Below are 17340 nucleotides of genomic sequence, written 5' to 3'. Positions count from 1 at the left end.
GGTTTTTCAGCTGACCGTGAAGTCCTCTTTTGTATCCTTCCTCTATCTAGTAAGTGGACCTCGCTTTGCTAAATCTACCTTCATACTGTGTATGTCTTTCCCTCTGAACTCACCGTTAATATACGTGGGGGCTACTATCATCTTTGGGGAATTTCTCTAGAGGTAAGCCAGGTCTGTTCCTTCCTCTTCCAGGCGTAGTTAGTTCTCCGGCTGGCGCATGGCATCTAGGCAGCCGTAGGAATGCTTCCTGGCTACTGTTAGTTGTGTGGTAGATTTAGGTCACGGTCAGCTTGAGTTTCCATCACCCGAGAGCTAGTCTGTTATTTTGTGTTTCTGATGTTCCCATGCCATTGGGGAATCATGACAGTATGACCGGCCACTGTTAAAGTAATTGGCAGAAGAAAGGAGAGTAAAAGAAGTCTGTAGATTTTTTTTTTTTTTTTTTTTCCCTCTCATGTTTGCTACTTAGTTGGCTTAGTTGTATTTCTGCTCTATTTACAGCCTTGCCTTTCTCTCCTTCTAATCCTTGAATGGCTCTGATCTCTCCGGTTTAAGGATGGACCCTCAGAGTTTGGCTGCAGGTTTAAATAATCTTGCTACGAAGGTTCAGAATTTACAAGATTATGTTATACGTACTCCTATTTCTGAACCTAAGATTCCTACACCAGAGGTATTTTCCGGAGATAGATCTCGGTTTCTGAATTTCAAATGTAATTGTAAATTATTCCTTTCTCTCAGACCTCACTCCTCTGGAGATCCTGTTCAGCAGGTTAAGATTGTGATTTCTTTGCTGCGAGGTGACCCTCAAAATTGGGCATTTTCATTGACACCAGGGGATCCTGCGTTGCTCAATGTGGATGCGTTTTTTCTGGCTTTAGGGTTGCTGTATGAGGAACCTAATTTGGAGATTCAAGCTGAAAAAGCTTTAATAGCCCTGTCTCAAGGGCAAGATGAAGCTGAGATATACTGCCAAAAATGTCGTAAATGGTCTGTGCTTACTCAGTGGAATGAGTGTGCCCTAGCGGCAAATTTCAGAGAGGGCCTTTCTGATGCCGTTAAGGATGTCATGGTGGGGTTTCCTACGCCCACAGGTCTGAATGAGTCCATGACAATGGCGATTCAGATTGATCGGCGTTTGCGGGAGCGCAAACCCGTGCACCATTTGGCGGTATCTTCTGAAGGGACGCCAGAGAAAATGCAATGTGACAGAATTCTGTCAAGAAGCGAGCGGCAGAATTATAGGCGCAAAAATGGCTTGTGCTTCTACTGTGGTGATTCCGCGCATGTTATATCAGCATGCTCTAAACGTACTAGGAAGGTTGACAAGTCTGTTTCTATTGGCACTTTACAGTCTAAATTTCTTCTGTCTGTAACTCTGATTTGTTCATTATCAGTTATTACCGTGGATGCCTATGTGGACTCTGGCGCCGCTCTGAGTCTCATGGATTGGTCCTTCGCCAGGCGCTGTGGGTTTGATTTGGAGCCTCTGGAAGTTCCTATACCTCTGAAGGGTATTGATTCTACACCTCTGGCTTGTAATAGACCACAGTTCTGGACGCAAGTGACTATGCGTATGACTCCAGACCATCAGGAGATGATTCGCTTCCTCGTGTTGTATAATTTACATGATGTTTTAGTGCTTGGATTACCATGGTTACAATCTCATAACCCAGTACTGGACTGGAAAACTATGTCTGTGTTAAGCTGGGGATGTCGGGGGGCTCATGGGGACATACCTTTGGTTCCTATCTCGTCATCTATTCCCTCTGAGATTCCTGCATTTTTGTCGGATTTTGGGGATATTTTTGAAGAGCCTAAAATTGGTTCTCTCCCTCCCCACAGAGAGTGTGATTGCGCCATAGATCTGATTCCAGGCAGTAAATTTCCAAAGGGTCGTTTGTTTAACCTATCTGTACCTGAGCATGCTGCCATGCGAGAATATGTTAAGGAGTCCCTGGAAAAGGGACATATTCGTCCTTCTTCATCACCTTTAGGAGCTGGGTTTTTCTTTGTCTCTAAAAAGGATGGCTCGCTGAGGCCTTGTATTGATTATCGACTCCTGAATAAAATTACTGTCAAATATCAGTATCCGTTGCCGCTGCTTACTGATTTGTTTGCTCGCATAAGGGGGGCTAAGTGGTTCTCCAAGATTGATCTCCGTGGGGCGTATAATTTGGTGCGAATTAAGCAAGGGGATGAGTGGAAAACCGCATTTAATACGCCTGAGGGCCACTTTGAGTATTTAGTAATGCCTTTCGGCCTTTCTAATGCGCCTTCAGTTTTTCAGTCCTTTATGCATGATATTTTCCGTGAATATCTGGATAAATTTATGATTGTGTATTTGGACGATATTTTGTTTTTTTCTGAGGACTGGGAGTCTCATGTTCAGCAGGTCAGGAGGGTTTTTCAGGTCTTGCGGGAGAATTCTCTGTGTGTAAAGGGTTCTAAGTGTGTTTTTGGGGTTCAAAAGATTTCCTTTTTGGGGTACATTTTTTCCCCTTCTTCTGTTGAGATGGACCCTGTCAAGGTTCGGGCTATTTGTGACTGGACGCAGCCTACTTCTCTAAAGGGTCTTCAGAAGTTCTTGGGCTTTGCTAATTTTTATCGTCGATTTATAACTGTTTTTTCTGGTGTTGCTAAGCCTCTTACGAATTTGACTAAGAAGGGTGCTGATGTTGCCAATTGGTCCTCTGCCGCTGTGGAGGCCTTTCGGGAACTTAAGCGCCGCTTTTCGTCTGCCCCTGTGTTGCGCCAGCCCGATGTGTCTCTCCCCTTTCAGGTTGAGGTCGATGCTTCCGAGATCGGAGCGGGGGCGGTTTTGTCGCAGAAAAGTTCCGATTGCTCAGTGATGAGACCTTGTGCGTTCTTTTCTCGAAAATTTTCTGCCGCCGAAAGAAATTATGATGTCGGTAATCGGGAGCTTTTGGCCATGAAGTGGGCATTTGAGGAGTGGCGTCATTGGCTTGAGGGTGCTAGACATCAGGTGGTGGTTTTGACTGATCACAAGAATCTGATTTATCTTGAGTCTGCCAGGCGCCTGAATCCTAGACAGGCGCGCTGGTCGTTGTTTTTCTCTCGGTTTAATTTTGTGGTCTCATATCTACCAGGTTCTAAGAATGTGAAGGCGGATGCCCTTTCTAGGAGTTTTGAGCCTGATTCCCCTGGTGATTCGGAACCTACAGGTATCCTTAAGGATGGGGTGATATTATCTGCTATTTCCCCAGATCTGCGACGTGCTTTGCAAGAGTTTCAGGCGGATAGACCTGATCGCTGTCCACCTGGTAGACTGTTTGTTCCGGATGATTGGACCAGTAGAGTCATCTCGGAGGTTCATTCTTCTACGCTGGCGGGTCATCCTGGAATTTTTGGTACCAGGGATTTGGTGGCTAGATCCTTCTGGTGGCCATCTCTGTCTCGTGATGTGCGTGTTTTTGTGCAGTCTTGTGATGTGTGTGCTCGGGCCAAGCCTTGTTGTTCTAGGGCTAGCGGGTTGTTGTTGCCCTTGCCTATTCCGAAGAGGCCTTGGACGCACATCTCGATGGACTTTATTTCTGATCTTCCTGTCTCTCAGAGGATGTCTGTTATCTGGGTGGTGTGTGACCGTTTTTCTAAGATGGTTCATTTGGTGCCATTGCCGAAGTTGCCTTCCTCGTCTGAGTTGGTTCCTTTGTTTTTTCAAAATGTGGTTCGCTTGCATGGTATTCCTGAAAATATCGTTTCTGATAGGGGTACCCAGTTCGTTTCTAGATTTTGGCGGGCATTCTGTGCCAGGTTGGGCATTGATTTGTCTTTTTCGTCTGCCTTCCATCCTCAGACTAATGGCCAGACGGAGCGAACTAATCAAACTTTGGAGACGTATTTGAGGTGTTTTGTGTCTGCGGATCAGGATGATTGGGTTGCCTTTTTGCCGTTGGCGGAGTTTGCTCTTAATAATCGGGCCAGTTCTGCCACTTTGGTTTCCCCTTTCTTTTGCAATTCGGGGTTTCATCCCCGTTTTTCTTCTGGTCAGGTGGAGTCTTCGGATTGTCCTGGAGTAGATGCTGTGGTGGATCGGTTGTATCGGATTTGGGAACAAGTGGTGGACAATTTGAATTTGTCCCAGGAGAGGACTCAGCGGTTTGCTAACCGCCAGCGTCGGGTTGGTCCTCGCCTTCGTGTTGGGGACTTGGTGTGGTTGTCTTCCCGTTTTGTCCCAATGAGGGTTTCTTCTCCTAAATTCAAGCCTCGGTTCATCGGTCCCTATAGGATTTTGGAGATTATTAACCCTGTTTCCTTTCGTTTGGACCTTCCGGCATCTTTCGCTATCCATAATGTGTTCCATCGGTCGTTGTTGCGGAGATACGAGGTGCCGGTGGTTCCTTCTGCTGGGCCTCCTGCTCCTGTGCTGGTTGAGGGTGAATTGGAGTACGTTATAGAGAAGATCTTGGACTCCCGTATTTCCAGGCGGAGACTCCAGTACCTGGTTAAATGGAAGGGCTATGGTCAGGAAGATAATTCTTGGGTAACTGCCTCTGATGTTCATGCCTCGAATTTGGTTCGTGCCTTTCATAGGGCTCATCCGGGTCGCCCTGGCGGTTCTTGTGAGGGTTCGGTGCCCCCTCCTTAAGGGGGGGGGTACTGTTGTGATCCGCTTTTTGGCTCCCCTGGTGGTGGCTGGTGGTACTGGAGACTTGTGTGTGCTTTTCTGCCTCAGCTCACCTGCTTCCATCAGTTTTGGGAGTTCCCTATTTAGCCTTGCTCTCCAGTCACTTCCTTGCCGGTCATCATTGTAACCTGAGTCTTTCAGTTGCATGTTCCTGCTACTAGTCTGCTGATCAGCTAAGTGGACTCTTGTCCTTATTGTTTTGTTTTTCTTGTCCAGTTTACAGTTTTGTCATTTCCTGTTACTGGAAGCTCTTGTGGACTGAAATTGCCACTCCTGTGTCATGAGTTGACACAGGAGTCTTAAAGTAATTTCAGGATGGGTTTTTGAAAGGGTTTTTCAGCTGACCGTGAAGTCCTCTTTTGTATCCTTCCTCTATCTAGTAAGTGGACCTCGCTTTGCTAAATCTACCTTCATACTGTGTATGTCTTTCCCTCTGAACTCACCGTTAATATACGTGGGGGCTACTATCATCTTTGGGGAATTTCTCTAGAGGTAAGCCAGGTCTGTTCCTTCCTCTTCCAGGCGTAGTTAGTTCTCCGGCTGGCGCATGGCATCTAGGCAGCCGTAGGAATGCTTCCTGGCTACTGTTAGTTGTGTGGTAGATTTAGGTCACGGTCAGCTTGAGTTTCCATCACCCGAGAGCTAGTCTGTTATTTTGTGTTTCTGATGTTCCCATGCCATTGGGGAATCATGACAATATTGGCACTTATTATTTTGTACTTTCCATCTGTACCCATTTATAGTTATCTTATATAGTGCTTTTTGGGGGGGCTTACAGGCAGAGGGGTTCCCCATTTCCCCTTCATGTGTTGTCGTTATAGCTCTAACATTTTGTTCTTGCTCTATGTCCTAATTTTTTTAATAATAAACTAATTTTGTACATTTGTACTTCTGGCTCCCTGTCTCTCCTGTTTATATAGTATTTCTCGCAGGTCACACTGCTGGTCCGTGTGTAGTCCGTATTTTTCTCGCCCCCATAGACTTTCATTGGCGATTTTTTGGCGCAATACGGTGACAAACGCAGCATGCTGCGATTTTCTACGGCCGTACAAGACCGTATAATACGGATCAGTAAACTACGGCAGATAGGAGCTGGGCCATAGAGAATCATTGTACCGGATGCAATCCGTATTTTCTGCACCTCTCATACGTCCGTAAAACTCGCTAGTGTGACGCCGGCCTCAAAAGGAGAGCTGAGAACACCAAGAAGTAAGGAAATTCACAGGCTTCCCCGTCAGTGGTCTCAAATTACTGAATTGGCTGATGGACCGGAGTTGTGGATGTCCAGCTTAGATAAGCTCACTCTGTAAAAATACGAACCATCACACGTCTATCGAAGGAAAAATAAAAACATTACTCATATCAGAGTAACTTCATAATTTTTTTAACCACTTAAAAAAATTATGCAAGTTTGGCATCGCTGTAATCATAGTGATTTGGAGAATGAGGTTTTCAGTTTACAATTACCATGCGAAGAACAAATAAAAACAAAAACCCAGGCAACAATTGCGTAATTTTATTTTTTGGAAAATTTGTCCCATTTTTCAGTATATTGTATAATAAAATGGATGGTGTCATTCAAAACTACAACTTGTCCAGCAAGAAAACAAGCGTTTGTTCGACTATGTGGACAGAAAAATAAAAAAGTTATGGCTGAGTAAGAACGCAAAGGAAAAAAAAAAAGAAGGAAAAATTGCCCTGTTCTTAAGGGGTTAATTAAGGACTATATAAAAAGGTTACGATCATGTTTTCTGTCTTACAACTCATTACATGCTCCTAGCATGATCTTCTCTTCCAGTAAAAAAAAAATGTCTTATCTTGGTTGTAAGGTCACATTGTAGGAAAGTGCTGAATCTTTGTTGTTTGATAACTTTTTGACACAAAATAAAGGGTAGCATTATAAGCCCGTAAGGTTGCATGACACATTGGTTCATTATTTTCTAGGATGTTCTGACCTCTAAATGCTGACGTTTTATTTTCAGTTTGGTCATGGGTAAAAATACATGACAAGGCAGACTTGGATCACTCTCACCTCCAATATAACTACATCTTAGGGCTCTTTCAGATGTCAGTGTATCCGGTATATGTGGTGACAGTTTTCACACGTATCGGAGACACACGTGTAGACCCATTCAAGTGAATGGATCTGTGCACGTCTGTGTGTTTCCACAGCCCGTGTGTCAGTAGGCAAAATACGCTGATGTGCATTTTTTAACATCAGCACGAACCGCAAAACGTCCCGCACACGTGCACACTAATGACATACAGACGACATCCGTGTGTCATCAGTATGACACATACCAGCACCAGGGAAGCAGCGGTACTGTTAGCGCTGTTCCCCGGCGCCAGGTGCTGAAGACTGCTCTCATCATTCCCCCATGCTCACGTCACGATCAGCAAGGGCAGGGAAGAATGATGAGAGTTGTGCTCAATTGATAACGGTGACAGATGAGAGTTGTAGCCCACAGCTGTCTGTTTTACCTGGCTGGTTATCAAAAATACAGGGAAACCGATGCTGGATTTTTCATTTATTTATAGCCCAGGTGGCGGTTGATGAATACTCCCATTACCCAGCACCTGCTCTCACTGTTATTAGTGGTTAACAGCAGCAGGTGTAGGCTGATGGGAGTAGTAGTCCCATCAGCTGTCGCCTGCTTTCACTGTTATCAGTTGAATATAATGCTCAACATTCTCCCCTACTCACTGGCAGAGCAGGAGAGGATGATGCGAGCAGGAAATATCAGGAAGTGTGAAACCGGCCTTATTTACAGCCTTGCATCGCTGTAGTCCTGGGTTCAAATCCCACCAAGGACAACATCTGCAAGGAGTTTGTATGTTCTCCCAGTGTTTGCGTGGGTTTCCTCTGGGTTCTCCGGTTTCCTCCCAGATTCCAAAGACATACAGATAGGGAATTTAGACTGTGACCCCCATTGGGGACAGCGATGATAATGTGTGCAAATTCCACTGCGGAATATGTTGGCGGTATATAAAAATAAAGATTATTATTATTATTACGGAAGACACCACTAGGTTTTGAATTTTCTTACCCATAATTGGTCAGTTCCTTTTCATCAGTATCCTGCCAGCACTATAGGTGCTGTAGTTTCATTCTCCTCATATCACAGCCTTGAGTGCTTCTTCTATTGTCTAATGGTGTGTCTGTTATGAACTGAATGCCCACCTCTTTTTATGCATGTATGGAGCTTCAACATGGAGACGGGACTTACCCCTACTTAATTTAACCAGCATTTAGACCAAGGATGCAAAAACCTTTCAAGTCAGAGGGCCACACTGTAAGACTGAACCAATTTTAGGGACTACTATAAAATGTAAGGGGGTATTACCATGAGACATTCATTGCTTATCAAACGTACATGTCATAAACGCTTGATTTTTCCTGTCACCATTTTCATGACTTCCTCCTATCAAGACAATGGAGGTTTCCGTCTCCCCCATTCAAGCACAGACCATGCATTTGACCATTCGTTGTAATTTATGCAGTCTGCTAAGAAAAGGGAGTGTTTCACTATTGATATAGTCACATTCATGCATCTTATCAGCTCCTTTCTGAAGTGGCAAATAACAGCCAGGAGATCTCCATCCTCCCAACATATAGGAATCCAAAGATGGCTACACATTGCACCATTAGGACTTACCTGCCTGTGCTCCAGTGCTATGTGCCATTCCTCTTCTTAGGCTACTTTCACACTAGCGTCGGGCTCGGCCCGTCGCAGTGCGTCGGGCCGAGGTCACCGACGCTAGCGTTGTCTCCGCCGCACAACGGGGGCAGCGGATGCATTTTTCCAGCGCATCCGCTGCCCCATTGTGAGGTGCGGGGAAGTGCGGGGAGGTGGGGGCGGAGTTCCGGCCGCGCATGCGCGGTCGGAAAAAGAGGACCGTCGGGAGCAAAAAACGTTACATGTAACGTTTTTTGCTACCGGCGGACCGCCACAACACGGCGCAACCGTCTCACGACGGTTGTGACGTGTGGCAATCCGTCGCAATGCGTCGCTAATGTTAGTCAATGCAGAAAAAACGCATCCTGCAAGCACTTTTGCAGAATGCGTTTTTTCTGCAAAACGACGCATTGTGACGGATTGCAGTTAACGCTAGTGTGAAAGTAGCCTTACTGACGTGGAAAATACATGTCAGGAACCACTAAAGACAAACAGTCATGTCTGTGACCAGGAGGTAGGGAGCCAAACAGAAATGCACTACACGCTGCATCTTGTCACCAGGTAGTGCTCTCCTGCTCTAGACAGATTACACTTGACAACAGGCAGCAGACAGCAAATTGGAAAGAGACACCTCACGGTCAGCACTTTGGATTGATTTTTTTGTGGATAATACAACATAGTTAAAAAAAAAAGTTATTTGAATATTGAATATTTAATCACATTATCCGATGAGATGAAGATATCTGAAAGCACAGTGACATCATATACTTTATTTAGCATAAGTACATTCTGACTTCTTAAATTAAAATATGGACTTTGTAAGACATTGTACGGAGCTATAATTCATGGAGCTCTCTCTGTAGCACTTTCCTGTGCTCCAAGCCTTGCTTCCAGTGCAAGACTTATGTGATGCAGAACACTCTGATACTGCGGGTACTCCTGCTGGACCTGGTGGATGATCGTGCTGACTGTGTGCATGCGGCTCTCTTGCTTTTGCTGCTCTGCCTCCAATGTTTGTGGGCTGCTGAAAACCGGAATGTATTTACCGTCCTTTACAGCTTGCAAACGCTTCACACGAGTCTGGAGGGCCACAATCTGCGACAGGTTCTGGGCGAGAGAGAAAATACTCGGGTTAGGGATCACTCGCACCAGCGTATAACATGGCTGTGAGCTATATGATGTGTTATCTGGTAGCAAGCAGCCCAATGTTATACTATGGGGCAGTGCAGATCTGTGACGTGTCAGATAGCACGCAGCCCAATGTTATACTATGGGGCAGTGCAGATCTGTGATGTCTCAGATAGCACACGGCCCAATGTTATACTATGGGGCAGTACAGATCTGTGATGTATCAGATAGCACTCGGCCCAACGTTATATTATGGGGCAGTGCAGATCTGTGATGTATCAGATAGCACTCAGCCCAATGTTATACTATGGGGCAGTACAGATCTGTGATGTATCCGATAGCACTTGGCCCAATGTTATACTATGGGGCAGTGCAGATCTGTGATGTATCAGATAGCACTAAGCCCTATGTTATACTATGGGGCAGTACAGATCTGTGATGTATCAGATAGCACTCGGCCCAATGTTATACTATGGGGCAGTACAGATCTGTGATGTATCAGATAGCACTTAGCCCAACATTATATTATGGGGCAGTGCAGATCAGTGATGTCTCAGATAGCATTCGGCCCAATGTTATACTATGGGGCAGTGCAGATCTGTGATGTGTTATCAGATAGCACTCGGTCCAATGTTATACTATGGGGCAGTGCAGATCTGTGATGTGTTATCAGATAGTACTCAACCCAACGTTATACTATGAGGCAGTGCAAATCTGTGATGTATCCGATAGCACTCGGCCCAATGTTATACTATGGGACAGTGACAAATACTCAAGAAAAATGGCAGCAACAACATGTCAAAATTCTATATACAAATTGTACCTTATGCCCAATAATTTGTTGCTGCTATAACTATGACTGGACTATAGTTGTGGACTGATCGCTCATAAACTTGAACCAAGGGGGGAATGTGGAAACCACACACAAAAAATGTGATCCAATATGTCCACAGTAAAAAGTAATACTTTATTAGAGTTAAAAATAATCCACAAGTACATGAGAGGAACAGAGAACATAAAATGCAACCATTAAGACACCTGTAGCTGTTGAAACGGATGCCTCAGCCCAAGAGGCAAGCAGGCAGATTAACAGAGTAATACTACCAGGCATAACTGTAATTCATTAAAATAATCCACCCCATATTGTACATCTATCATATTTCACCAGAGCGTCAGTTACAATACACGTGCAGCATTGCGTTAAACAGATTCTGAGAAGATCATTGGTGTGGGGTTAGAGCAGGGGAACTGCCATATTATGCATACCAAGCAGTAATTACTGTGCCATAATGTCCAGATTTTATTTAATGGCTGCATTTTATGTTCTCTGTTCCTGTCATGTACTTGTGGATTATTTGTAACTCTAATAAAGTATTACTTTTTACTATGGACATATTGGATCGCATATTTTGTGTGTGGTTTCCACATTCCCCCCTTGGTTACTATGGGACAGTGCAGATCTGTGATGTATCAGATAGTACTGGGCCCAATGTTATACTATGGGGCAGTGCAGATCTGTTAAGTGTTATCACATAGCACTCGGCCCAATGTTATACTATGGGGCAGTACAGATCTGTTATGTATCCGATAGCGCTCAGCCCAATGTTATACTATGGGGCAGTACAGATCTGTGATGTATCAGATAGTACTGGGCCCATTGTTATACTATGGGGCAGTACAGATCTGTTAAGTGTTATCAGATAGCACTCAGCCCAATGTTATACTATGGGGCAGTACAGATCTGTTATGTATCCGATAGCGCTCAGCCCAATGTTATACTATGGGGCAGTACAGATCTGTGATGTATCAGATAGTACTGGGCCCATTGTTATACTATGGGGCAGTACAGATCTGTTATGTATCCGATAGCGCTCAGCCCAATGTTATACTATGGGGCAGTACAGATCTGTGATGTATCAGATAGTACTGGGCCCATTGTTATACTATGGGGCAGTACAGATCTGTTATGTATCCGATAGCGCTCAGCCCAATGTTATACTATGGGGCAGTACAGATCTGTGATGTATCAGATAGTACTGGGCCCAATGTTATACTATGGGGCAGTGCAGATCTGTTAAGTGTTATCAGATAGCACTCAGCCCAATGTTATACTATGGGGCAGTGCAGATCTGTGATGTATCAGATAGTACTCATGCGCACTCATAGAAGTCTATGGGTGCGTGTGAAACATCAGACTGCACTCATGTCAGAGTGCAGTCCGACATCCGCAGACAGAAACAATGGAGAAGATGGAGAAATTAAGTTCTCCATCTTCTCCACACCTGTGCTCCAATGTGAGAGAATCGCATCACACTAAGATGACATTTGGCTCAAACTCTAACAGCATTAGCATTACTGGCCCAATTCTCTCACACAAGAGAATCTATGGCCGTTTGAGTGAGCCGTTAGTGAAAGAAGAATTAAAAGGGTTGTCCAGTGAAAACAAGTTAACTTGCTGACTTGTGGGTGGCGCACCACTGGGTCCCACATAGATTTGCAACTCAGGGAATATATATCCAAGTTACAAAATTGAGTAGCTGGTCGGACATCAGACCGCCACTTTATTCATTCTCTATGGGGCAGCTGGAAATGGCAAACTGCAGGGGCCAGCGACCCCATAGGGACAGAATGGACCACAGGTCACAGTGCCGCTCTATTCTAATAGGGATCACGCCAGGGCTACATGAAGACTTTGGCCACAACAGCCATCATGCCACTAAAGTTCGTTGATTGCCACAGCTACATCACAGCGCTATACAAATAGATAAGGTCGCATTGCAACATCTACATGGCCACAAGCAAGGTGCAAAAAAGCCAATACAGACTGATTTTTTGTGACTTGCTTGTTGCAGTCTTGATTGTGTAGGTGTCACAATGTGACGTAGCAATGGCACTGAGTAAACTTCAGTCGCGCGATGGCTGTTGTGGCTAAAGTAGCCATGCAATCCTGGCCTAAAAGTTCATCCGTGAGGGTCCCAACAACTGGAAAACAACCAATCAACAAGTTTTTCACATATCCTGTGGATAAGAATTTGCCTTCACAAGAAATCCCCTTTAAAGAACAAATGTAAGATTACCTGACGTTTCTTTTCTTGCAGCTGCTCAATGTCATTTTCCATGGAGCCGGCGTCTAATCTCAGGGTGGAGATATGGTGCTGTTTCTCTGAAATGGCTGCAGTGATTGTCTTCTGAGTGTCTTCCATGTCAGAGATGGTGCTGTTACATTCATCTGTACTCTGTGCAATATAAAGGACAATATGTTCTTACTTAAGCTGAGTAACATGAGATCGGACATCATTTTCACTTCATAATAAACATTTTCCATCCCTTGTACTAAATATTTTTTTAATTTATAGTTCATAAATTAGTAATACTCAAAAATGTGAAACTTTCAAATATATATTATCAGAGAAATTTACTTCTCCCAAGTGGACTGATCATTCAATTCATGGTCAAAATCTGTTTTTAGTAATGACAGATTTTCCCATTAGTGAGATAAAAGATGACAGTTGGTGCTTGTAAAATTCTATGGGGAGTGGAGGGGGAGGAGTTAGAGGCAGAGAGAAACATTCTGCTGCAAATTCTTCTGAAACTACAGTTCTCCCTCAAATTTAAAGGCGTATTCCCATCTCCAAGATGCTATTTGACTATGTAATATGTGTAATACTAATGATAGTATTAGCAAATGCCTCCAATTAGAACTGTAGTATAGTTCTTCAGCTATGTCACTTACCCCATGTGCAGGTCATTGCAGTAGCTTAGATATCCATGGTTAAGTTAAGAAAAAAATGTAAAATACAAATATTTGGTATCGCTGCATTCGTAAAAGTCTATACAAGAAAAAGGTAAATTTATCCAATCGGTAAACAGCGTAATGAGGAAATAAAACAAAAGGCCAAATTACATTTTTTTGGCTGCTGCAACATTGGAATAAAAGGTGATCAAAAATGTATCTACCCAAAAATGGTATCAGTAAAAACATTAGCGAAAGGAGCAAAAAATAAGCCCTCACCAAGCTGAGGATCCCAAAAAAAAAAAACCATTATGGATCTCGAAAAATGGTGACAAAAGCAAGATTTATTTATATCTTTAACCACTTAAATAAACCTATCTGTGTAATCGTACTGACCTGGAGAATCATATTCAGCTTTACCATATAGTAAACATAGTAAATTAAATACCTCTAAACAATTGTGGAATTGCCCTTTTTGTTTTACATTGGCACTTGGAATTTTTCCAGTACACTATGTGGTAGAATGAATGGTGTCCTTCAAAAGTACAACTCGTCCTGCAAAAAACAAGCCCTCGCATGGCCATATTGATGGAAAAAAAAGATGTCTCTTGGAAGAAGGGGAGGAAAAACTAAAACAGAAAATCACCATGTCGTGAAGGGGTGAAACACAGAGTACACAAGACAGTTACGGATTGACCGTTGCCATATGGCTACTTTATGTTGGTTATTACACACCCATTGAATTTTTGGGGACATTAGACGGCTGTTTTGGCACCCAAGTGGATCTCAGTGTATATGTGATAGGGTGCTTGCAATATATTCCGGCCAAATTTCCGCTCCAAAAGACAAACAGTGCCGTTCCCTTCTAAGCCCTGCCGTGTGACTAAGCAGTCTGGTTGTCTTCTTCAGTTGGTGACTTGCCGGATTCCTCCACTACTTGCTGGGTAAGCCGGGGTCACTTCTCAATGCTAGTCTATGAGAGCCAGAACGAGGCCTGGACTTATATTGAGAGCTTGTGACTGTTACTGCTGACTTCCAGCCAGTCAGAAGCTGCAGTAATAAGATGGCGACATGGGACCGGAGTGGCACCAGGAACAGCGCAAGCCAGCAGGAGGGGAGTTTTAAAACTTACAGTATTTTCTTACCATCAGAATTTCCTTGATTTTTTTCCTTAGCTCATGTAGTTTTCCATGAAAATCATTTGCAGTCAGATGCTTCTTGTCCTTCTCAGTCTGAGTTTTGCCCCGCATCGTGATTGTTTCTCTCCTGGAAACCACGGCTTCCATCTCCCGGATCATTTTTTCTTGCTGTTTCATCAGCTGTGCATATCGAACCTACAGGCAAAGTATAGGTTTAGTAGCGTTACCATAATTCACTCCAGCACACCCTGGATCAAAACTGCCATACAAAATGCCAGTCTTTAGGATTCAGCTTCTTCCATTTAAGAGTCTGAACCATCATATGCGTATAATTCATACCGTTATCCTCAACTTATTATAGAATCTTCTATCATCCCACATAGTATGATGACCCCATATAGTATGACGCCCAAACAGCCCCCACATACAATATGATGCCCCCACATAGTGTGATATCCACACAGCCCCCATACACAATATGATGTCCCCATAGCCTCTCACACAGTACGATGCCCCCACATTGTATGATGTCCACACAGCCCCCATACACAATATGATGTCCCCATAGCCTCTCACACAGTATGATGCCCCCACATTGTATGATGTCCACACAGCCCCCCACATACAATATGATGCCCCCACATTGTATGATGTCCACTCAGCCCCCATACACAATATGATGTCCCCATAGCCCCTCATACAGTATGATGCCCCCACATAGTATGATGTCCACACAGCCCCCCACACACAATATGATGTCCCCATAGCCCCTCACACAGTATGATGCCCCCACATAGTATGATGTCCACACAGCACCCCATACACAATATGATGTCCCCATAGCCTCTCACACAGTATGATGCCCCCATATAGTATGATGTCCACACATCCCTCATACACAATATGTCCCCATAGCCTTTCACACAGTATGATGCCCCCACACAGTATGATGTCCACACAGCCCCCATACACAATATGTTCCCATAGCCTCTCACACAGTATGATACCCCCACATAGTATGATGTCCACACAGCCCCCACCACAATATGATGTCCCCATAGCCTCTCACACAGTATGATGCCCCCATATAGTATGATGTCCACACATCCCTCATACACAATATGTCCCCATAGCCTTTCACACAGTATGATGCCCCCACACAGTATGATGTCCACACATCCCCCATACACAATATGTTCCCATAGCCTCTCACACAGTATGATGCCCCCACATAGTATGATGTCCACACAGCCCCCACCACAATATGATGTCCCCATAGCCTCTCACACAGTATGATGCCCCCACACAGTATGATGTCCACACAGCCCCCACACACAATATGATTCCCCAACATATTATGATGTCCACACAGCCCCCCATACACAATATGATGTCCCCATAGCCTCTCATACAGTATGATGCCCCCACATAGTATGATGTCCACACAGCCCCCAAAGAAAAATATTTAGAATTGAGAGTCCTCAGTGGTTGATACCTTTTAATGGCTAACTGAAAAGATGGTAACAAATTGCAAGCTTTTGAGATTACTCAGGTCTCTTCATCAGGCATAGACTAATACAAATTCTGAAGAATCACATATTTATACACAACACAGCACAGAAAAATGCCATAGAGAAGACAGGTAACGTTAAGCAGAATTACCATTATGGGAGAGGGATAAACAGTTGTGCTCCATCTTTTTAGTTAGCCATTAAAAGGTATCAACCAATGAGGACTCTCAATTCTAAATATTTTTTTATCTACTCGCTAACACGGTACCAAGATATTTATCAATACTGCCCCTCCACACACACATACAATATGATGTCACCATAGCCCCCACACAGTATGATGCCCCCATAACTGCACACCCAGTATGATGCCTCCACAGGTCTCAAACATAGCATGATGGCCCCCACATACAGTATGATGGCCCCACAAATCCTCACACAGTATTATGAATCTCACAGTCCCCCACACATGGTATGACAGTCCTCACTGCCCCCCCCCCCCCAAAACACAGTACAGTGCCGGCAAAATAACCTTTCAAGTTCAAAGAACCAACAAAATCTTAACATTCAAGTGTTTTATTGTGGCTATTTCAATACAAGTAGTATTCTGTCATGTCACCCTTACATTATTCTTACTGGCAACTAAGCCAGTCTTGCTATTAGACAGTTTTTATTATCTCCCTCATTGTGTGCACTTTTAAGAAGAAGTGAAATTATGATGTGGATTTAACATATAAAGGTTTTTTTTTTGCAGCAGCAGAAGCGAAAAGATTTTTTTTTTGCCTGCACTGTATGATCCTCCACACAGTATGATGGTCCTTATAGTTCCACGTTATATAGTTTGATCCCCCACACAGCCCCCTGTATACAGTATGAGCCCCAGCACAGATCCCCTATATACAGTGAGCCCCCATACAGCCCTCCCCTACATATAGCATGAGCCCCATCGCAGCCGCCCTTTATAAGATATCAGCCCACACACACAACCCCAATATACAGTATGAGCCCACGCAAAGCTTCCCCTATATACTGGGTGTAAGAGTCATCTCGGTCTGGTAGTCGGGGGCAGGTATATCTCGCCCAGGTACTTGTCCTATGTGAATTAGGCCGCTCAGTATTTTCAGGATACTCAGGGGTTAATAAGTGTAGGAATAAAGGATGACCAGCTGGGGGTTTTCAGCGTCAGCCTGGGGCACACAGATTGCCTGTCTGTGTGAGACAAACGTGAGTGAGAGCTGTGCTCATGATCTGTGAAATGTTAGCTGGGAGGGAGAAGCCCCCCCAGTTGTTAGCAACGTATTTGTTTAGTTAGCGCCGGACAGGCTAGGATTTATTTTTATGTTTTGTTTTCTGTATTTGCTTTCACTTTAATAAACCTGACCTGAGGTCAGTTAACTTGGAAACCTGCTGTCGCCTCAGAGTTCAATGCACAAACCACGTGACCTTTGACCCCAGCAAAGGCGATCCCGGAGTGTTTTGTCACATGTGTTAGTGGCACATGCTGAAC

General features: G+C 44.2%; 1 protein-coding gene across 4 annotated transcripts in view; it reads right to left on the bottom strand.

Moving 5' to 3' along the window:
- Positions 1-9072: 9072 nt before the first annotated feature.
- The window catches only part of CCDC40 (coiled-coil domain 40 molecular ruler complex subunit), a 49004-nt gene continuing 40736 nt past the window's right edge, over positions 9073-17340 (bottom strand). For all 4 annotated transcript variants that reach the window (XM_077251472.1, XM_077251475.1, XM_077251471.1 and 1 more), the window contains exons 17-19: positions 14329-14517; positions 12528-12686; positions 9073-9429 (exon numbers count right to left, since the gene is read on the bottom strand). In XM_077251472.1, the coding sequence (XP_077107587.1) occupies positions 9166-9429; positions 12528-12686; positions 14329-14517 (612 nt within the window). In that variant the 3' untranslated portion in view covers positions 9073-9165. The remainder of the gene's footprint in view (positions 9430-12527; positions 12687-14328; positions 14518-17340) is intronic.

This window comes from Ranitomeya variabilis, chromosome 4, assembly GCF_051348905.1.
Source record: "Ranitomeya variabilis isolate aRanVar5 chromosome 4, aRanVar5.hap1, whole genome shotgun sequence".
NCBI lineage: Eukaryota > Metazoa > Chordata > Amphibia > Anura > Dendrobatidae > Ranitomeya > Ranitomeya variabilis.
Note: the sequence above shows the minus strand (reverse complement) of the source record. Positions and strands in the feature narration are given on the sequence as shown.